Raw genomic sequence first — 18245 nt, 5'->3', positions numbered from 1 at the left:
CATCGGTTCTAGACCCTGCTGCTTGCCCACAGTAAGGCTAAATATAAAAAAAAAAACCCTCTTGCCTGAAACTGCATGTCCCGGGTGTCTGGCGATAGGAATTGCACATTCCTACCTATCCACCATTCTGGTGACACTGACAGTACTCCTGGCTCCCATCTATCCACCATCTTGGTGACACTGACAGTGCCCTTGGCCCCTACCTATCCACCATTCTGATGACACTGACAGTGCCCCTGGCTCCCACCTATCTGCCATTCTGGTGACAAAGACCGTGCTGCTGGCTCCCACCTATTCACCAGTCTGGGGACACTGACAGTGCCCCTGGCTCCCACCTATCCACCATTCTGGTGATGCTGACAGTGCCCCTGGCTCCCACCTATCCACCATTCTGATGACACTGACAGTGCCCCTGGCTCCCACCTATCCACCATTCTGATGACACTGACAGTGCCCCTGGCTCCCAGCTATCCATCATTCTGGTGATGCTGACAGTGCCCCTGGCTCCCACCTATCCACCATTCTGATGACACTGACAGTGCCCCTGGCTCCCACCTATCCACCATTCTGATGACACTGACAGTGCCCCTGGCTCCCAGCTATCCATCATTCTGGTGACGTTGACAGTGCCCTGGCTCCCACCTATCCATCATTCTGGTGACGCTGACAGTGCCCCTGGCTCCCACCTATCTATCATTCTGATGACACTGACAGTGCCCCTGGCTCCCAGCTATCCATCATTCTGGTGACGCTGACAGTGCCCCTGGCTCCCACCTATCCATCATTCTGGTGACGCTGACAGTGCCCCTGGCTCCCACCTATCCACCATTCTGGGGACACTAACAGTGCTGCTGGCTCCCACCTATCCATCATTCTGGTGATGCTGACAGTGCCCCTGGCTCCCACCTATCCACCATTCTGGTGACACTGACAGTGCCCCTGGCTCCCACCTATCCATCATTCTGGTGATGCTGACAGTGCCCCTGGCTCCCACCTATCCACCATTCTGGTGACACTGACAGTGCCCCTGGCTCCCACCTATCCACCATTTTGGTGATGTGGACAGTGCACCTAAAACCCACCTTTCCACGGACTGGGGGAAGAATGACCCTTACATTGGTGATCAGTGGGAAGAATGCTCTAAAAAAATACCAAAGTTTTTGATAAACCAATTTTCATGAAACAAAAGCCAAGACAGGAGCTGCATTTGACATGTAAAGTCTATTTCCATTGACCACAATGACATCTAACAAATGATAGTATTTCTTTGTAATTAGCATAGGAGCACAGACCCTGCAACTCATTTGAATCTGCAATTAACTTTATAGATAAACGTAACAAATATCTCTTAGCCACAAATCAATATGAGCTGAAAAAACGACTGAGTCCGACTATTTTATGCCTGCAGATTAATTGAGCACACTAGCTATGTTAGCTAGATCACTGGGATGGCTTTATAATATCAGAGTATACACGTGTCAAAAGGGGTCTTTAACCACCCTTAATACAGCAAAAAAAGAGAGATCACTCTGTGGTGTCTTTTTTCCAAAAAGCAGTCATTTTGAGGGTGTTCAAACTGTCCTGGCATTTCTATTTACAGTAATATATTTTATTCAAAACGTTCCTTTATGTAGTAGAAATAAAAAAAAAAGGCTATTAAAAAGATCATTAAAAGAAAGCTCTATCTGTTAAAAAACATTAAATTTGGTACACTATTGCATGACAGAACAGCTGTCAGTCAAACTAACACAGCACTGAAAACGTGTAATGCTCACCCCAGTACTAGCGGTCAGAGACTATAAATGGTGAATGCGGCTTCATCTATTCCCAGTTTCCTTCATAGAATCAGTCCTACGGCTGAGCACTTCAGGAGTATCAGGACTAGGCTGTTGCACAGCAGGTGAGTAGCCTGTAATGAAATCAAGAGGCAGGTGGTGGTCAGGGAAGGCAACAGAAAACAAGCATAACAGGTGAGGCAGAAATCAGGACAGGTGGCAGACTATAAGTACAATTTATGGGAGGCAGAGGTCAGGGCAGGCAGCAAACAATAAGCGTAATCCAGGGTTAGGCAGAGGTCAGGGCAGGCAGCAGACAATAAGCAGAATCTAGGGAAAAGCAGAGGTCATGGCAGGCAGCAAACAATAAGCGTAATCCAGGGTTAGGCAGAGGTCAGGGCAGGCAGCAGACAATAAGCAGAATCTAGGGAAAAGCAGAGGTCATGGCAGGCAGAAAATAGTAAGTGTGATGTAGGGTCAGGCAGAGGTTAGGGGGGCAGGCAGCAAACACTAGGCATAATACAGGGTCAGACAGAGGTCAGGGCAGGCAGTAGACAATAAGCAGAATCTAGGGTAAAGCAGAGGTCATGGCAGGCAGAAAATAGTAAGTGTAATGTAGGGTCAGGCAGAGGTTAGTGGGGCAGGCAGCAAACATTAGGCATAATACAGGGTCAGACAGAGGTCAGGGCAGGCAGCAGACAATAAGCGTAATCCAGGGTTAGGCAGAGGTCAGGGCAAACAGCAGACAATAAGCAGAATCTAGGGTAAAGCAGAGGTCATGGCAGGCAGAAAATAGTAAGTGTGATGTAGGGTCAGGCAGAGGTTAGTGGGGCAGGCAGCAAACATTAGGCATAATACAGGGTCAGACAGAGGTCAGGGCAGGCAGCAGACAATAAGCAGAATCTAGGGTAAAGCAGAGGTCATGGCAGGCAGAAAATAGTAAGTGTAATGTAGGGTCAGGCAGAGGTTAGGGGGGCAGGCAGCAAACACTAGGCATAATACAGGGTCAGCCAGAGGTCAGGGCAGGCAGCAGACAATAAGCGTAATCCAGGGTTAGGCAGAGGTCAGGGCAAGCAGCAGACAATAAGCAAAATCTAGGGTAAAGCAGAGGTCATGGCAGGCAGAAAATAGTAAGTGTAATCTGGAACGCTCTACCCCAATTTATCAGACTATCGCCTACTCTGCTCACTTTTAGGCGATCTCTGAAAACCTATCTCTTCAGAGAAGCCTATCCCACCCTCAGCTAATACTGGAATCTTCTACTCTTCCAACCAGTCTATCCCCCACAGTTACCACCTTTTGTACCACTAGCCCCTCCCTCCTAGATTGTAAGCTCCAAGGAGCAGGGCCCTCCTAACCCTCTTGTATTGAACTGTATTGTCTCCCTTTATATTGTAAAGTGCTGAGAAAACTGTTGGCGCTATATAAATCCTGTATGATAATAATAATAATAATCTAGGGTCAGGCAGGCAGCAAACACTAGGCATAATATAGGGTCAGACAGAGGTTAGGGCAGGCAGCAGGCAGTAAATTAATATAGGATTAGGCAGAGGTCATGGCAGGCAACAGACAAATACCATAATCCAGGGACAGGCAGAGGTCAGGGCAGGCTAACTACAGTCAAAAATCAAGGATTATAGTATTATGTGCGGAACCAGTATAGACAGAACTGTTACAATCCCAGAGCCCATGGCTTGAGACATTCATTTAAAGTGCTATATTGCCACTGATCATTGGGCATAAAGGAGGCTAGGAAGATGGATCCTTCTCAGTTAGGACCCAGGCTGAGGGGAGTGCCACTACTCATCAACAGGCGTATAGAAGGCATTGCAACCAGAGTAGGTAACGGGGCTGAGGCAGCATCAGAGTTGGTGCATGAGGAGGTATAGAAACAGGCAGTGCAGGGCCATGCAGGATGTTCCTAACAAAACTGAAAAATTACCTGGAAATAAAAGAGGTATAACATGCTCATAATGAGGTGGTTAAAGAACATCGGGCACATGCTATATGGTTTGGGGTTTCTATGTTCATGGAGGATATAGCCATGTTTGAAACGCTTCAAGGTAGGTCCAATGTATTCATTAAAAATATGTTATCATGAAAGATTGCAGAGGCTCATTCTTTAGAACAGAAAACGTCTGAGAAAGAAGAAATGTAAATATTTTCAGAAATGAGTTTAATCCATCTAATTTATCAAAAGGTTTGTGCAATTAATGCGGAGACACCCCGACTGAAGACGAAGAGGTCATCATGAAATTTCAGTGGTCCAATGGTGAAATTCCCTGGCAAAGGAATAGTTGATGGTCGTCAGCATAGCAAGTTGAAATTTGGATTGGACACCTTCCTTACTGTGAGCTGCACCTTGAGCTAGGATGATACAATCAATCAGTGGAGTGACTGAATGAGGAAACAAATTGTAATTTCAAGACGCTTCCAGTTCGCCACTACAATGGGTTTTTGTCTTAGCACAGCTTTGGAACTAAAATGCATTAAATTTGATTGACATTAGTCTTCTTTACACCTTTTAAGTCAATTTGTTACTATGTAACTAGAAGTGAAGTCTAGGTTTGCCACAATTCTTATTATTTTACTCATATTTTGTTATAGTTTTATTTAAATACGCTTTTTTTTATTCAAGACCTTCCACCGCACAAATATACTATATATTTTATATCATATTTGTGCCTTCAGCCACCCCCAATGCCTAGAGGATCATACATATGGGATGAAAATGTTCCTGAATTAATTGTTTATGTAGCATTTTCTGTATATTTCCTAAAGACCCATTTATATGCAAATGTAATTTTGTTTTGGGTTACCCTTTGGTAGTCCTGATGAAGGGGGAGTTTCTGAACCTCTGAATATGCATTTGATTTTTAGTCTACTTAACCCTAAATAAAATCAACGTCTGAACTTTGGTAGGCACACCACCAAATTCTAATCTACGTGGACTCATGCCAATTTTCAGATGTTACTCTTTTGAAGAGTCACCCTAATAGGAAACTAATTCAGCTTGACCAGAAGAGGCTTCAAAAAAGATCAAGCACCTCATACCTCACACCTACAGCTTTTATTTGCGATCGCTGTTTTCTTTTAATCACTGGGCAGATGATGGTGAACCAATCAGCGGTAAAGGAGATATTTATAATAGGATTTCCCGGACTTAAAGCAGAATTCTATGCTCCAGTCTCCCTTATAATGCTTCTTATCTACATGGCGTCTTTGTCGGTCAATGGTACGGTGATTAGTCTGGTCATCATGAAGAAGCGTTTACATAAACCAATGTACATCATCATAGCTAACCTTTCATGTTCTCACCTCCTTTATGACACTGTAACATTACCAAAAATCATAGCCAAGTATTGGTTTGGAGCAACCACGACCTTCCCCGAATGCCTTCTTCAGATGTTCCTTATCCACACCCTGGGCCCCACCGACTCCTACACCTTCATGCTTATGGCTATCGACCGTTTCTTCGCCATCTGCAAGCCACTGCGGTACTCCTCAATCTTCACCAGCAAACTGGTCGCCATGTGTTGCTGTGCTTGCTGGATTGCAGCAATCAGCACTGCTTTAACAGCCCTGGTGATGAACGCGCAGGCACCTCCTTGTGGTTATAACAAAATCAACACTATAATGTGCACCAACATAGCAGTCACTGCACTGGCCTGCAAAGATGTCTCCATCATCAAGAAGACAACTTTTGTCTTCTCCATGTTTATACAATTTGTGCCGTTAAGTTTCATCATGTTGTCATATATCACCATCATTAATATTATCCGTCTGTCGGCCAGCAATGGGACCTGGCGGAAGGCTTTTTACACCTGCGCTACACATCTCTTTGCAATGACCGTGCACTACGCCCCGCGTGTGTTTGTGTTTCTGGCTAATGAAATCGGCCTGGTTTTTAATGCAGACTTAAGCGTGTTTGTCCTTTGCGTATACTCCTATGTACCACATATATGCAACCCCATTATATACTGTCTCAGAAACAAGGACATAAAACAGACATTTATGAGTTCTGTTATAAGAGGCACGAGCTTTAAAGTGAAGAGTGACGTCATGATTAACACAATTACTAAATGAACAGTACGATCCATTCATAATCAATACATCTTATTGGGAATCCTTTTAATTTAGAAATAAGAATAACGCTCTAATAGAGGGGGGGGGGGGGTAAGGACTGGTAACCTGAAGGGTTTAGAGTTTTCCAGAATATGTAATTGACAACAATGACCAGGAGAGGGGAACCAGTAGACTGGAGCTAATGCACACGGTGATCTTGATGACAGCTTTCTGGCTTTGTACGTGGCTTTTGTTGCTACTTTACATCTCAAGACTGGCTGTCCTCATTTGCAGTCATGGAATGAAACTACAAGTGTAGGGCTAACAAGACCAGCACAACTGAGGTGCTAAAAAGAGCAAGGAAGTGGCCCAGGAGTCCAGAGAAAGGTGTTTCTTAGTCCTGGCCTTCTGTCCTATCTACTGGTCCAAAGAATAATCGTTTACCTTGCCTATTGGTCCTGGAATCAAATTTCCTGTGCTATCCATGGGTGTTAGTATGAGTGGTGTCAGTTGGAGGAACAGTGGTCAATCATTGGTATCAGTGGGAAAAATACTGCCACATCAATGGTACTAATGGGAGGACCAGTGCCCCATTATTGGTGTCAGTGGGAGGAATAGTACACCATAATTGGTGTCAGTGGGATAAATAGGACACCATCATTGATGTCAGTGGGAGGAATAGTGCCCCATCATTGGTATCAGTGGGAGGAATAGTGCCCCATCATTGGTGTCAGTGGGATAAATAGTACACCATCATTGATGTCAGTAGGAGGAACTGTGCTACACCATTGGTATCAGAGGAAGGTATAGTTCCCCATCATTGGTGTCCATGGGAGGAATAGTGTCCCATCACTGGTGTCAGTGGGAGGAATAGTGCCCCATCATTGGTATCAGTGGGAGGAATAGTTCCCCATCATTGGTGTCCATGGGAGGAATAGTGCCCCATCATTGGTGTCAGTGGGAGGAATAGTGCCCTGTCATTGGTATCAGTGGGAGGAATAGTGCCCCATCATTGGTGTCAGTTGGGGGAAATAATATTATTATACAGTATTTATAAAGCGCCAATAGTTCGCTCAGCGCTGTACATTACAAAGGGGGACAGAACATGCAACAGAACAATAAAAATACAATGCAAAACATGAGGGGATCGAGTGCCCTGCTCTTTGGAGCTTACAATCTAGGAGGGAGGGGATGGTGGTACAGGAGGAGATAGCTGTGGGGGATGGGGTGGTAGGAAGAGTGGAGGTCGTCGGCAAGTTAGCAGGGGGTGGGGTAGGCTTCCCTGAAGAGGTGGGTTTTCAGGGTGCGCCTATAGGAGAGGAGAGTAGGTGATAATCTGATGGGTTGGGGCAGGGAGTTCCAGAGGATGGGTGACACCCTGGAGAAGTCCTGGAGGCGGGCATAGGAGGAGGAGATCAGGGAACTAGAGAGAAGGAGGTCTTGTGAGGAGCGGAGTGTGCGTGTTGGGTGGTACTTGGATATTAGGTCGGTGATGTAATAGTGCTACATCATTGGTATCAGTGGATAGAAAAGTTCCCCATAATTGGTGCTTGCGGGAGGAATAGTGCATCATAATTGGTATAATTGGGAGGAATATTGAAATACTGACCCATCATTAGTTTCAATGGGGAGAATATTGCTCCATCATTGGTGTCAGTGAGAGAAATAATGCTCCATCATTGGTGTCAGTGAGATAAATAGAACATCATTGGTATCAGTGGGAGAAATCCTAAAATATTGCTCCATCATTGATTTCACTTGGAGCATTAATTCTCCATTCATTGGTATCAGTGGGAGGAATAGTTCCCCATCATTGGTGTCAGTGAGATGAATAGTGCCCCATCATTAGTTTCAGTGGGGGGAATATATGCTCCATCTTTGGTGTCAGCAGAAAAAATAATGCCCCATCATTTTGGGGGCCTAGATTGTGGCCAGTAGAAGATGAAAATGCCTCAGATTTGGGGGTTAGTGGGAGTAAAGAAAAAACTTATATAGAACCTGTAGTCAGTAGTAGAAGGATTAATGCCAATCATTGGTATCAGTGGGAGGAACAGTGCTCCATCATTGGTATCAGTGGGAGAAATAATACCCCATCATTGGTATCAGTGGAAGCCAGAGTGTCATATCATTGGTATCATTGGGAAGAATAGTGCCCCATCATTTGCATCAGTGAGTGGAATAGTGCCTCATCAGTGATGTCAGTGGGAGGAACAGTGCTCGATCATTGGTATCACTGGGAGGAATAGTGCCCCATCATTGGTATCACTGGGAGGAATAGTGCCCCATCATTGGTATCACTGGGAGGAATAGTGCCCCATCATTGGTGTCAGTGGGAGGAATAGTGCCCCATCATTGGTATCACTGGGAGGAATAGTGTCCCATCATTTGTATCAGTGGGAGGAATAGTGCCCCATCATTGGTATCAGTGGAAGCCAGAGTGTCATATCATTGGTATGAGTGAGAGGAATAGTGCCCCATCATTGGTATCAGTGGGAAGAATAGTGCCCCATCATTGGTATCAGTGGGAGCAATAGTGCCCCATCATTGGTGTCAGTTGGAGGAATAGTGCCCCATCATTGGTGTCAGTTGGAGGAATAGTGCCCCATCATTGGTATCACTGGGAGGAATAGTGCCCCATCATTGGTGTCAGTGGAAGGATTAGTGCCAGATCATTGGCATTAGTGGGAGGAATAGTGCTCCATCAATAGTGTCATTGGGAGAAATACTAAAATACTGCCCCATCATTGGTTTAGTCAGAGTGATAATGTTACATCATTAGTGTCAGTTGGAGGAATACTGAACCATCACTGGTATTAGTGGGAGGAAGAGTGCCCCATCATTTGGAGAAATAATGCTCCATCATTGGTATCAGTGGGATGGAATAGTGTTCCATCATTGGTATCAGTGGGAAGAATAGTGCCCCATTATTGGTGTCAGTGGGAGGAATAGTGCCCCATCATTGGTGTCAGTGGGAGGAATAGTGCCCCATCATTGGTATCAGTGGGAGGAATAGTGCCCCATCATTGGTGTTAGTGGAAGAAAGAGTTCCTTATCATTGGTATCGGTGGGAGGAATTGTGCCCCTTCATTGGTATCAGTGGGAGGAAAGGAGCCCCACCATTGGTCTCAGTGAGAGGAAAAATGCCCTATCAATAGTGTCAAAGGGAGGAATAATGCCCTTTCATTGGTATTAGCAGGATGAATAGTGCCCTATTTTTGGGGAATAGTGCCTCATCAGCAGTATCAGTGGGAGGAACAGTGCTCCATCATTGGTATCAGTGGGAATAGTCTCTGTGACGGACGTGGCGTCAGACCCCCAGCCCTTCTCACCAACTCGTGACCGAAGGACTAGCCAGTCTAAAATCTGTGCTGTCATGTGCGTAACAATACCACACTCAGCTGCACCCTGCACAAAGATTTTCCAGCTAATGGACCACAATCTATGTGCCACAGCCTGAGAGCGACTGTTACTGGGTCAGGTTAAGTACGCAATTAACCCTTCACACTGCCACCACCGCCTTTTTGTACGGAGAAGGAGGAAACTCGCCAATCTTAGCAGTAATACTATGATGTTTGAATAAGCATCTGTATACCACTGTCACCGCAGACAGATGTATTCAAAAGTTTAAAACACACAGTAGCGTTCTTCAGAGACAGGGATTCTTAGCATTAAAGAGTTTTAGAAACAGTTCAACACTTTTCAGAAAATAGGATTTATTACTAAAAAGGGTCAAAATGGTGCAAAAAAAAATATTTACAGAAAAAGATGTAGCCAATATATATATATATATATATATATATATATATAGACATACATACATACATACAGAGAACAATAACACAGCAGAGAGATAACAGAAAGAAGTTTAGAGAGGTAGAATACTTGCAAGAGTACTTGGTTTAAGCAGATTCAAGGGTCCTGAGCAAAAGGGTGCCTTTTCTCCCTAAGTTGGTTCCTGATGTTGAAAGGGAGATCTCTTCATCTTCTCTCTCTCAGGCTTGACAGCCTATTTTTTAGTCCACCAGCAGGGTGTCTCCTTAAAGCAGAGAACCAATCGCCTAATTTGGGGAGGGTGTTTTAGGTAGGGAACGCAGGCTATGACCAAATCCCTCACAGTTTATATCATGGTCAATACCCTTCCCTAGGTACATGTAGCAGCCTAGCCACTAGTAGATTAATATGCAGAATGATATCCTGAATGTCCAGACATCAAATATGCAATATCTTACTATTTCAGCTAGAACTATATGGCTTTCTACTCTCCTGTACACTTTAACTAGGGGTGTAAGATATCAGGCGACTCGCATTAAACTGAGCTATCCGAATATATGCTTTATTCAATTGTATGTATTCCCTATTTTAAGTTATGAAACCTGGTTTTTAAAAGGGATGTATGTTTTATGGCTATTCTGGAATGTGTTTCATGTCCAGTGAAGGACTGGTTTATAGCCTTATGATCATCTCCGAGCGAGAAGCTAACAGACACCCGGGCACCAGCTAATTTGGGATTACAACCATGAAGTGTATCCAACTGTGCCTGATGTCCTTGTGAACCCAGCACACACACACACACACACCACATTCCTGAGGGAGGGGGATTGGAGGGAGAGAGAATGATACAAGATGGGGAATCTTGAGCAAGATGGATGACCGCGTCCATATCTGTTTGAACTATTGCTACAGTCCCCACCATTGGTCTCAGTGGGAGGAATAGGGCTTCATCATTGGTATCAGTGGGAGGAATACTGGAATACTGCCCCATCATTGGTATTAGTGTGAGGTATAATACTCCTTCATTGGTATCAGTGGGAGGAATAGTGCCCCTATCATTGGTGTCAGTGGGAGGAATAGTGCCCCATCATTGGTATCAGTGGGAGGAATAGTGCCCCATCATTGGTGTCAGTGGGAGGAATAGTGCCCCATCATTGGTATCAGTGGGAGGAATAGTGCCCCATCATTGGCGTCAGTGGGAGGAATAGTGCCCCATCATTGGCGTCAGTGGGAGGAATAGTGCCCCATCATTGGCGTCAGTGGGAGGAATAGTGCCCCATCATTGGTGTCAGTGGGAGGAATAGTGCCCCATCATTGGTGTCAGTGGGAGGAATAGTGCCCCATCATTGGCGTCAGTGGGAGGAATAGTGCCCCATCATTGGCGTCAGTGGGAGGAATAGTGCCCCATCATTGCCGTCAGTGGGAGGAATAGTGCCCCATCATTGGTGTCAGTGGGAGGAATAGTGCCCCATCATTGGTATCAGTGGGAGGAATAGTACCCCATCATTGGTATCAGTGGGAGGAATAGTGCCCCATCATTGGTATTAGTGGGAGGAATAGTGCCCCATCATTGGTGTCAGTGGGAGAGATAATACTTCATCATCGGTGTCAGTGGAAGGAATAGTGCCCCATCATTAGTGTCAGTGGGAGAGATAATACTTCATCATCGGTGTCAGTGGAAGGAATAGTGCCCCATAGATGGTGATCATATTGTCTACACATGCAAGTGTGAAATGGCAAAAGAAATGTTGGAGGACCTACAAAGAAATAGACCAAGAGGAAACCTTAGAAATTGTAAAGTAGTATTAAATCCTCACATTTTTCAGACTTCAATGCATTTAGGCCAGTTGAGCAAAAAAAAAAAAACAAGCAAACAAAGGTTTTGCATGAAAAAAAATGTCATAAACATTAATAATCAGATGCAATTATTATCGTAACCTAAGGCTTCCTGGAACTTCGGATCAGGGAAGCAACAGTGGGAGGAATAGTGCCCCATCATTGCCGTCAGTGGGAGGAATAGTGCCCCATCATTGGTGTCAGTGGGAGGAATAGTACCCCATCATTGGTATCAGTGGGAGGAATAGTGCCCCATCATTGGTATCAGTGGGAGGAATAGTGCCCCATCATTGGTATTAGTGGGAGGAATAGTGCCCCATCATTGGTGTCAGTGGGAGAGATAATACTTCATCATCGGTGTCAGTGGAAGGAATAGTGCCCCATCATTGGTATCAGTGGGAGGAATAGTGCCCCATCATTGGTGTCAGTGGGAGGAATAGTGCCCCATCATTGGTATCAGTGGGAGGAATAGTGCCCCATCATTGGCGTCAGTGGGAGGAATAGTGCCCCATCATTGGCGTCAGTGGGAGGAATAGTGCCCCATCATTGGCGTCAGTGGGAGGAATAGTGCCCCATCATTGGTGTCAGTGGGAGGAATAGTGCCCCATCATTGGTGTCAGTGGGAGGAATAGTGCCCCATCATTGGCGTCAGTGGGAGGAATAGTGCCCCATCATTGGCGTCAGTGGGAGGAATAGTGCCCCATCATTGCCGTCAGTGGGAGGAATAGTGCCCCATCATTGGTGTCAGTGGGAGGAATAGTGCCCCATCATTGGTATCAGTGGGAGGAATAGTACCCCATCATTGGTATCAGTGGGAGGAATAGTGCCCCATCATTGGTATCAGTGGGAGGAATAGTGCCCCATCATTGGTATTAGTGGGAGGAATAGTGCCCCATCATTGGTGTCAGTGGGAGAGATAATACTTCATCATCGGTGTCAGTGGAAGGAATAGTGCCCCATCATTGGTATCAGTGGGAGGAATAGTGCCCCATCATTGGTGTCAGTGGGAGGAATAGTGCCCCATCATTGGTATCAGTGGGAGGAATAGTGCCCCATCATTGGTATCAGTGGGAGGAATAGTGCCCCATCATTGGTGTCAGTGGGAGGAATAGTGCCCCATCATTGGTGTCAGTGGGAGGTATAATACTCCTTCATTGGTATCAGTGGGAGAGATAATACTTCATCATCGGTGTCAGTGGAAGGAATAGTGCCCCATAGATGGTGATCATATTGTCTACACATGCAAGTGTGAAATGGCAAAAGAAATGTTGGAGGACCTACAAAGAAATAGACCAAGAGGAAACCTTAGAAATTGTAAAGTAGTATTAAATCCTCACATTTTTCAGACTTCAATGCATTTAGGCCAGTTGAGCAAAAAAAAAAAACAAGCAAACAAAGGTTTTGCATGAAAAAAAATGTCATAAACATTAATAATCAGATGCAATTATTATCGTAACCTAAGGCTTCCTGGAACTTCGGATCAGGGAAGCAACATTAAGGCATCTCCTGAGCCCTCTCCCCAGGACTCCATGCCTCATAAGTCCAAGCACCTATGGCACCACCATGCATGCCCAGTCTTAGTCCTTTGTTGCTGCCTGTGCAGGCTGGCACAGGCAGCTGGCTTGTGGTCTCTGTCCTGGGAGTGTGCATCTGAGGATGGCCCCATAGAACCCCACAAGGAATTGAAGCCACCCCAGAAGAAGAAACAGGTGGCATTAAAATTCAAATGGCTCAAGAAAGACAAGATATTGGCAGAAACAGCCAATGAAAGAGCTTACCATTTGCTAAGCTTACATGTGAAGTCCAGGTGAGTGCACAGCAGCACAGCCAGTCACAGTCCTCCACCAGCACTTACCTGGAAAAGCAACAGAGAATGCTCAGTATGAGCTATGCAATGGAAAGACGCCTTACCTGAAGCATATCAACATATTTGGCAGCAAAGCATATGAACATGATCCTAAAGAAAAGCATACACAATGGGAACCCTGTGCTAAGGAAAGTATATATGTTTGCTACATTGTGTCTCAAAGGGGTTACAGAAATTTTAGTCAGAAACCAATAAGGTATCAATCATGAGAAGTGTAAATATTAATGAAACACCTATGTGTCAAAAGCCTTATAAAGTGACACAGTCAGCACCATCTGAACAACAACCTGAGCAAGAAGCCCCAACAGTACTACAGGAAAAGGAACAGAATGTCACCGAAATTGAAATTTGGGACAGTGACTTATCCAATCAAAAAGAACCACCTGCAAGCTCCGTCACATCCAGTAAGGGCATAGGTTCATACAGCGTTACACCTGAGCCAGCGTCATGGGAAGAAATGCAAATGCTACCTGTTCATGAGAAGTAAATGTGTATTTAAGTTGCAGATGAAGAGATGACATTCTAAACCAGCTCTATGCTGGAACTCAAAAGGGGCAAGAACTCCAATGGAAACAGATTAACAACCGTTGCAAGGAGTATAAGATCTTTAAGCAATGGAATGGAATACAAGTAAAAGAAGATGGAACATAGATGAAAAGTATTCATTCAGTAGGGGTGTGGGTATGCTGTCTATACAGACATAGGTGCAACAACCATTCTTACATGATATGCTATGTTTAATACTTTCATCCATTAGCTGGTAATGAACAATGGCAATGTAATGTTCTCTCCAGCTGAGTTTAGATGTACAGTTGTGGTCAAAATACTAGCAGTCAGACATCACTAACCGGATCAATCACTGTTTTTGGTAGAAATGATATTTCTACATGGCAAATAATTTCCTAGCAGGTGTAGTAGAGTAATAGAAATCCAACAGACCCAACAGTCATGACATGCATGCTGCTGATTCTGTGTCATTGAATCACTCATTGAAAGGGGCATGTTCAAAATTTAGCAGTGTGGAGTTCTATTAGTGAGGTCAGTCATTCTTTGAAAAACAGGTGGCAATGATTGCCCTTATTTAAGGAAGGAAGGCAGCAAATGTTGGACATGCTGGTTACAGTGCATTTCTCTCTGAAATTCTGAGGAAAATGGGTTGTCCAAGACATTGTTCAGAAGAACAGCGTACCTTGATTAAAAAGTTGATTGGAGAGGGGAAAACATATAAAGAAGTGCAGAAAATGATCGGCTGCTCAGCTAAAATGATGGCAAATGCTTTAAAATGGCAACCAAAACCTGAAAGATGTGGAAGAAAGCGAAAAACTACCATTGGAATGGATAGAAGAATAGCCAAAATGGTGCGGACTCAGCCAACAATCAGCTCCAGGAAGATGAAAGAAGGTGTGACGTTCCCTGTGAGGACTGTTACAATTAGAAGACGCCTATGTGAAGCCAAGCTATCTGCAAGAAGCCCCCGCAAAGTCCCACTGTTGGAAAAAAGACGTGTGCTGAAGAGGTTACAATCTGCCAAAGAGCACATTGACTGGCCTAAAGAGAAATGGCGCAACATTTTGTGGGCTGATGAAAGTAAGATTGTTCTTTTTGGGTCTAGTGGCCGGAGACAGTTTGTCAGACGACCCCCAAACACTGAATTCAAGCCACAGTACACTGTGAAGACCGTGAAGCATGGTGGTGCAAGCATCATGATATGGGGATGTTTCTCATACTACGGTGTTGGGCCTATTTATCGCATACCAGGAATCATGGATCAGTCTGAATACATCAGAATACTTGAAGAGGTCATGCTGCCTTATGCTGAAGAGGAAATGCCCTTGAAATGGGTGTTCCAACAAGACAACGACCCCAAACACACCCGTAAACGTGCAACATCTTGGTTCCAGACCAATAAGATTGACGTTATGGAGTGGCCAGCCCAATCCCCAGATCTTAATCCAATAGAAAACTTGTGGGGTGACATCAAAAATGCCGTTTCTGAGGCAAAACCAAGTAATAGAGAAGAACTGTGGAATGTGGTCCAATCATCCTGGGCTGGAATACCTGATCACAGGGGCCAGAAGTTGGGTGACTCCATGCAACACAGATGTACAGCAGTTCTCAGAAACAGTGCGACTACAACCAAATATTCATGAAGTCATTCAAAGGAAAGCAAAATCTTCAAACATTTTTCAGTTTATATAGTGAATGTTTGAGTTTGTAAAGAAGAATACAAATGCTGCTATTTTTTTGAACTGTCTAATATTCACTTTTCTTCAATTTTTTTTAGAGGAACAACACAAATTTGATGTATTTTTCTTCATGTTTTGATTTGGAATAGAATGTGTCGTGTTCCCAATGCATTTGTGTGGATGGAAATAAAAGCTATTAGAAGGATTTTCAGCTTTATTCACTTTTTTCAACACACAGCTATTATTTTGAACACAACTGTATTTCCTATCTCTCTGAGTTTCTGTTGTTTCCCAAGAAATCTATAATATCTATATATACAGTGCATCTAGAGCGTATTCACAGCACTTAACTTTGCCACATTTTATTTTACAGCCTTATTCCAAAATGGATTAAATTCATTTTTTTCCTCCACATTCTACAAACAATACCCCATAATGACAATGTGAAAGAAGTTTGTTTTTAAATCTTTGCAATTTATTAAAAAAAAAAAAGTACATAAGTATTCACAGCCTTTGCTCAATACTTTGTTGAAGCCCCTTTAGCACCAATTACAGCCTCGAGTCATTGTGAGTATGATGCTACAAGCTTGGCACACCTATTTTTGGACAATTTCTCCCATTCTTCTTTGCAGGACCTCTCAAGCTCCATCAAGTTGGATGGGGAGCATCAGTGCAGAGCCATTTTCAGATCTCTCCAGAGATGTTCAATCGGGTTCAAGGCTGGGCCACTCCAGGACATTCACAGAGTTGGCCCGTAGCCACTCCTTTGTTATGTGGGCTGTGTGCTTAGGGTCATTGTCCTGTTGAAAGATGAACCCTCGCCCCAGTCTAAGGTCCAGAGCGCTCTGCAACAGGTTTTCATCAAGGATGTCTCTATTACATTGCTGCATTCATCTTTCCTTCGATCTTGACTAGTCTCCCTGTTCCTGCCACTGAAAAACATCCCCACAGCTTGATGCTGCCACCACCATGCTTCACTGTAGGAATGGTATTGGCCAGGTGGTGAGCGGTGCCTGGTTTCCTCCAGACATGATGCTTGGCATTCAGGCCAAAGAGTTCAATCTTTTGTTTCATCAGACTAGAGAGTTTTGTTTCTCATGGTCTGAGAGTCCCTCAGGTGCATTTTGGTGGGCTACCATTTGCCTTTTACTGAGGAGTGGCTTCAGTCTGGTCACTCTACCATACAGGCAGGGGTGGACTGACAACTCATGGGGCCCCCGGGCAATAGGGGATCATGGGGCCCCTGTGTCCTTGCCCACACTCACAAAAACCTATAAAAAAGGTACTGGGGGCATTTCATGGGGTCCCCTACTGACCCTGGGCCCTCAGGCAGTGCACGAGTGCTCGAATGGTCAGTCCTCCCCTGCATACAGGCCTGATTGGTGGAGTGCTGCAGAGATGGTTGTTCTTCTGGAAGGTTCTCCTCTCTCCACAGAGAAACGCTGGAGCTCTTTAACAGTTACCATCGGGTGCTTAATAATGTCACTGGCTAAGGCCCTTCTCCCTCAATTGCTCATTTTGGCCGGGTGACCCGCTCTAGGAGGATTCCTGCTGGTTCCAAACTGCTTCCATTTATGGATGATGGAGGCCACTGTGCTCATTGGGACTGTCAATACTGCAGACATTTTTTTTGTACCCTTCCCCAAATCTGTGCCTTGATGCAATCCTGTCTTGGAGGCCTACGGACAATTCCTTGGACTTCATGGCTTGGTTTGTGCTCTGACATGTTCTGTAACTGTGGGACCTTCTATAGACAGGTTTATGCCTTTCCTAATCATGTCCAATCAACTTAATTTCCCACAGGTGGACTCCAAGTTGTGGAAACATCTCAAGGATGATCAGTGGGAACACAATGCACCAGAGATCAATTTTGAGTGTCATGGCAAAGGCTGTGGATACTTATGTACATGGGGGATTTTCTTTGTTTTTTATTTTTAATAGATTGCAAAGATTTCAAAACAAACCTCTGTCACAATGTCATTATGGGGTATTGTTTGTAGAATGTTGAGGGAAAAAATGAATGTAATCCATTTTGGAATAAGGCTGTAACAAAACAATATGTGGCAAAAGTTAAGCGCTGGGAATACTTTCTGGATGCACTGTGTATGTATGTATATATATATATATATATATATATATATATATATATATATATATACACAGTATATATACACATACACACACACACAACTTTCAAACCACTGGTCCACAGAATATTCTGTTATCCTCAGCTTGTTGGTCCTGGGACTTAGTTGCATGTTTCATCTATTGTCCAAAGAATATTCTGTTATACCCTGCTTGTTTGTCTGTTGACTTGGCCTTCTTTGCTGTCTGATGGTCCAAAGAATAATTTTTTTAAATACGGGTTGTTGGTCCTAGGACATGGCCTCCTAAACTATCTACTGGCCTAAAGAATATTCTATTATACTCAGGTTGTTGGTTCTGAGACTTGGCTTCATTTACCATCTACTGTCCAAAGAAAATTCTGTCATACCATGTTTGATAATCTATGGACTTGGCGTTCTTCGCTCTCTGCCAGTCCAAGAAATATTCTGTTACATACATCTTGTTGGTCATGGAATGTGAACTCCTGTACCATCTACTGGTCCAAAGACTGTTCTGTTTCAAACAGTTTGATGGTTCTAGACCAGGGGTGTCCAAACTTTTTTCAAAGAGGGCCAGATTGGATGAAATGAACATGGTGGAGGGCCGAACATTTTTCCGAACATTCTTTGAACCATTACA

General features: G+C 44.3%; 1 protein-coding gene and 1 long non-coding RNA gene across 2 annotated transcripts in view; one reads left to right on the top strand and one right to left on the bottom strand.

The window, feature by feature from the left end:
• Positions 1-3694, bottom strand: part of LOC149453584 (uncharacterized) — a 54764-nt gene extending 51070 nt beyond the window's left edge. The window contains exon 1 of the long non-coding RNA XR_016314667.1: positions 1776-3694. This is a non-coding gene — a long non-coding RNA (uncharacterized LOC149453584). The remainder of the gene's footprint in view (positions 1-1775) is intronic.
• Positions 3695-4988: 1294 nt separating this feature from the next.
• Positions 4989-5861, top strand: LOC149453583 (olfactory receptor 6N2-like). Its single transcript, XM_089688140.1, has one exon. The coding sequence runs from the start codon at positions 4989-4991 to the stop codon at positions 5859-5861; it is 873 nt and encodes a 290-aa protein (XP_089544266.1).
• The last annotated feature ends 12384 nt before the right edge of the window (positions 5862-18245 follow it).

Source organism: Staurois parvus, unplaced genomic scaffold, assembly GCF_062004578.1.
Source record: "Staurois parvus isolate SC_StPar_1 unplaced genomic scaffold, SC_StPar_1.0 ptg000447l, whole genome shotgun sequence".
In the NCBI taxonomy this organism is placed as follows: Eukaryota; Metazoa; Chordata; class Amphibia; order Anura; family Ranidae; genus Staurois; species Staurois parvus.
Note: the sequence above shows the minus strand (reverse complement) of the source record. Positions and strands in the feature narration are given on the sequence as shown.

Excerpts from the sequence above, each read along its gene's own strand:
- LOC149453583 (XM_089688140.1), top strand. The coding sequence starts at position 4,989 with ATGGCGTCTTTGTCGGTCAATGGTACGGTGATTAGTCTGGTCATCATG.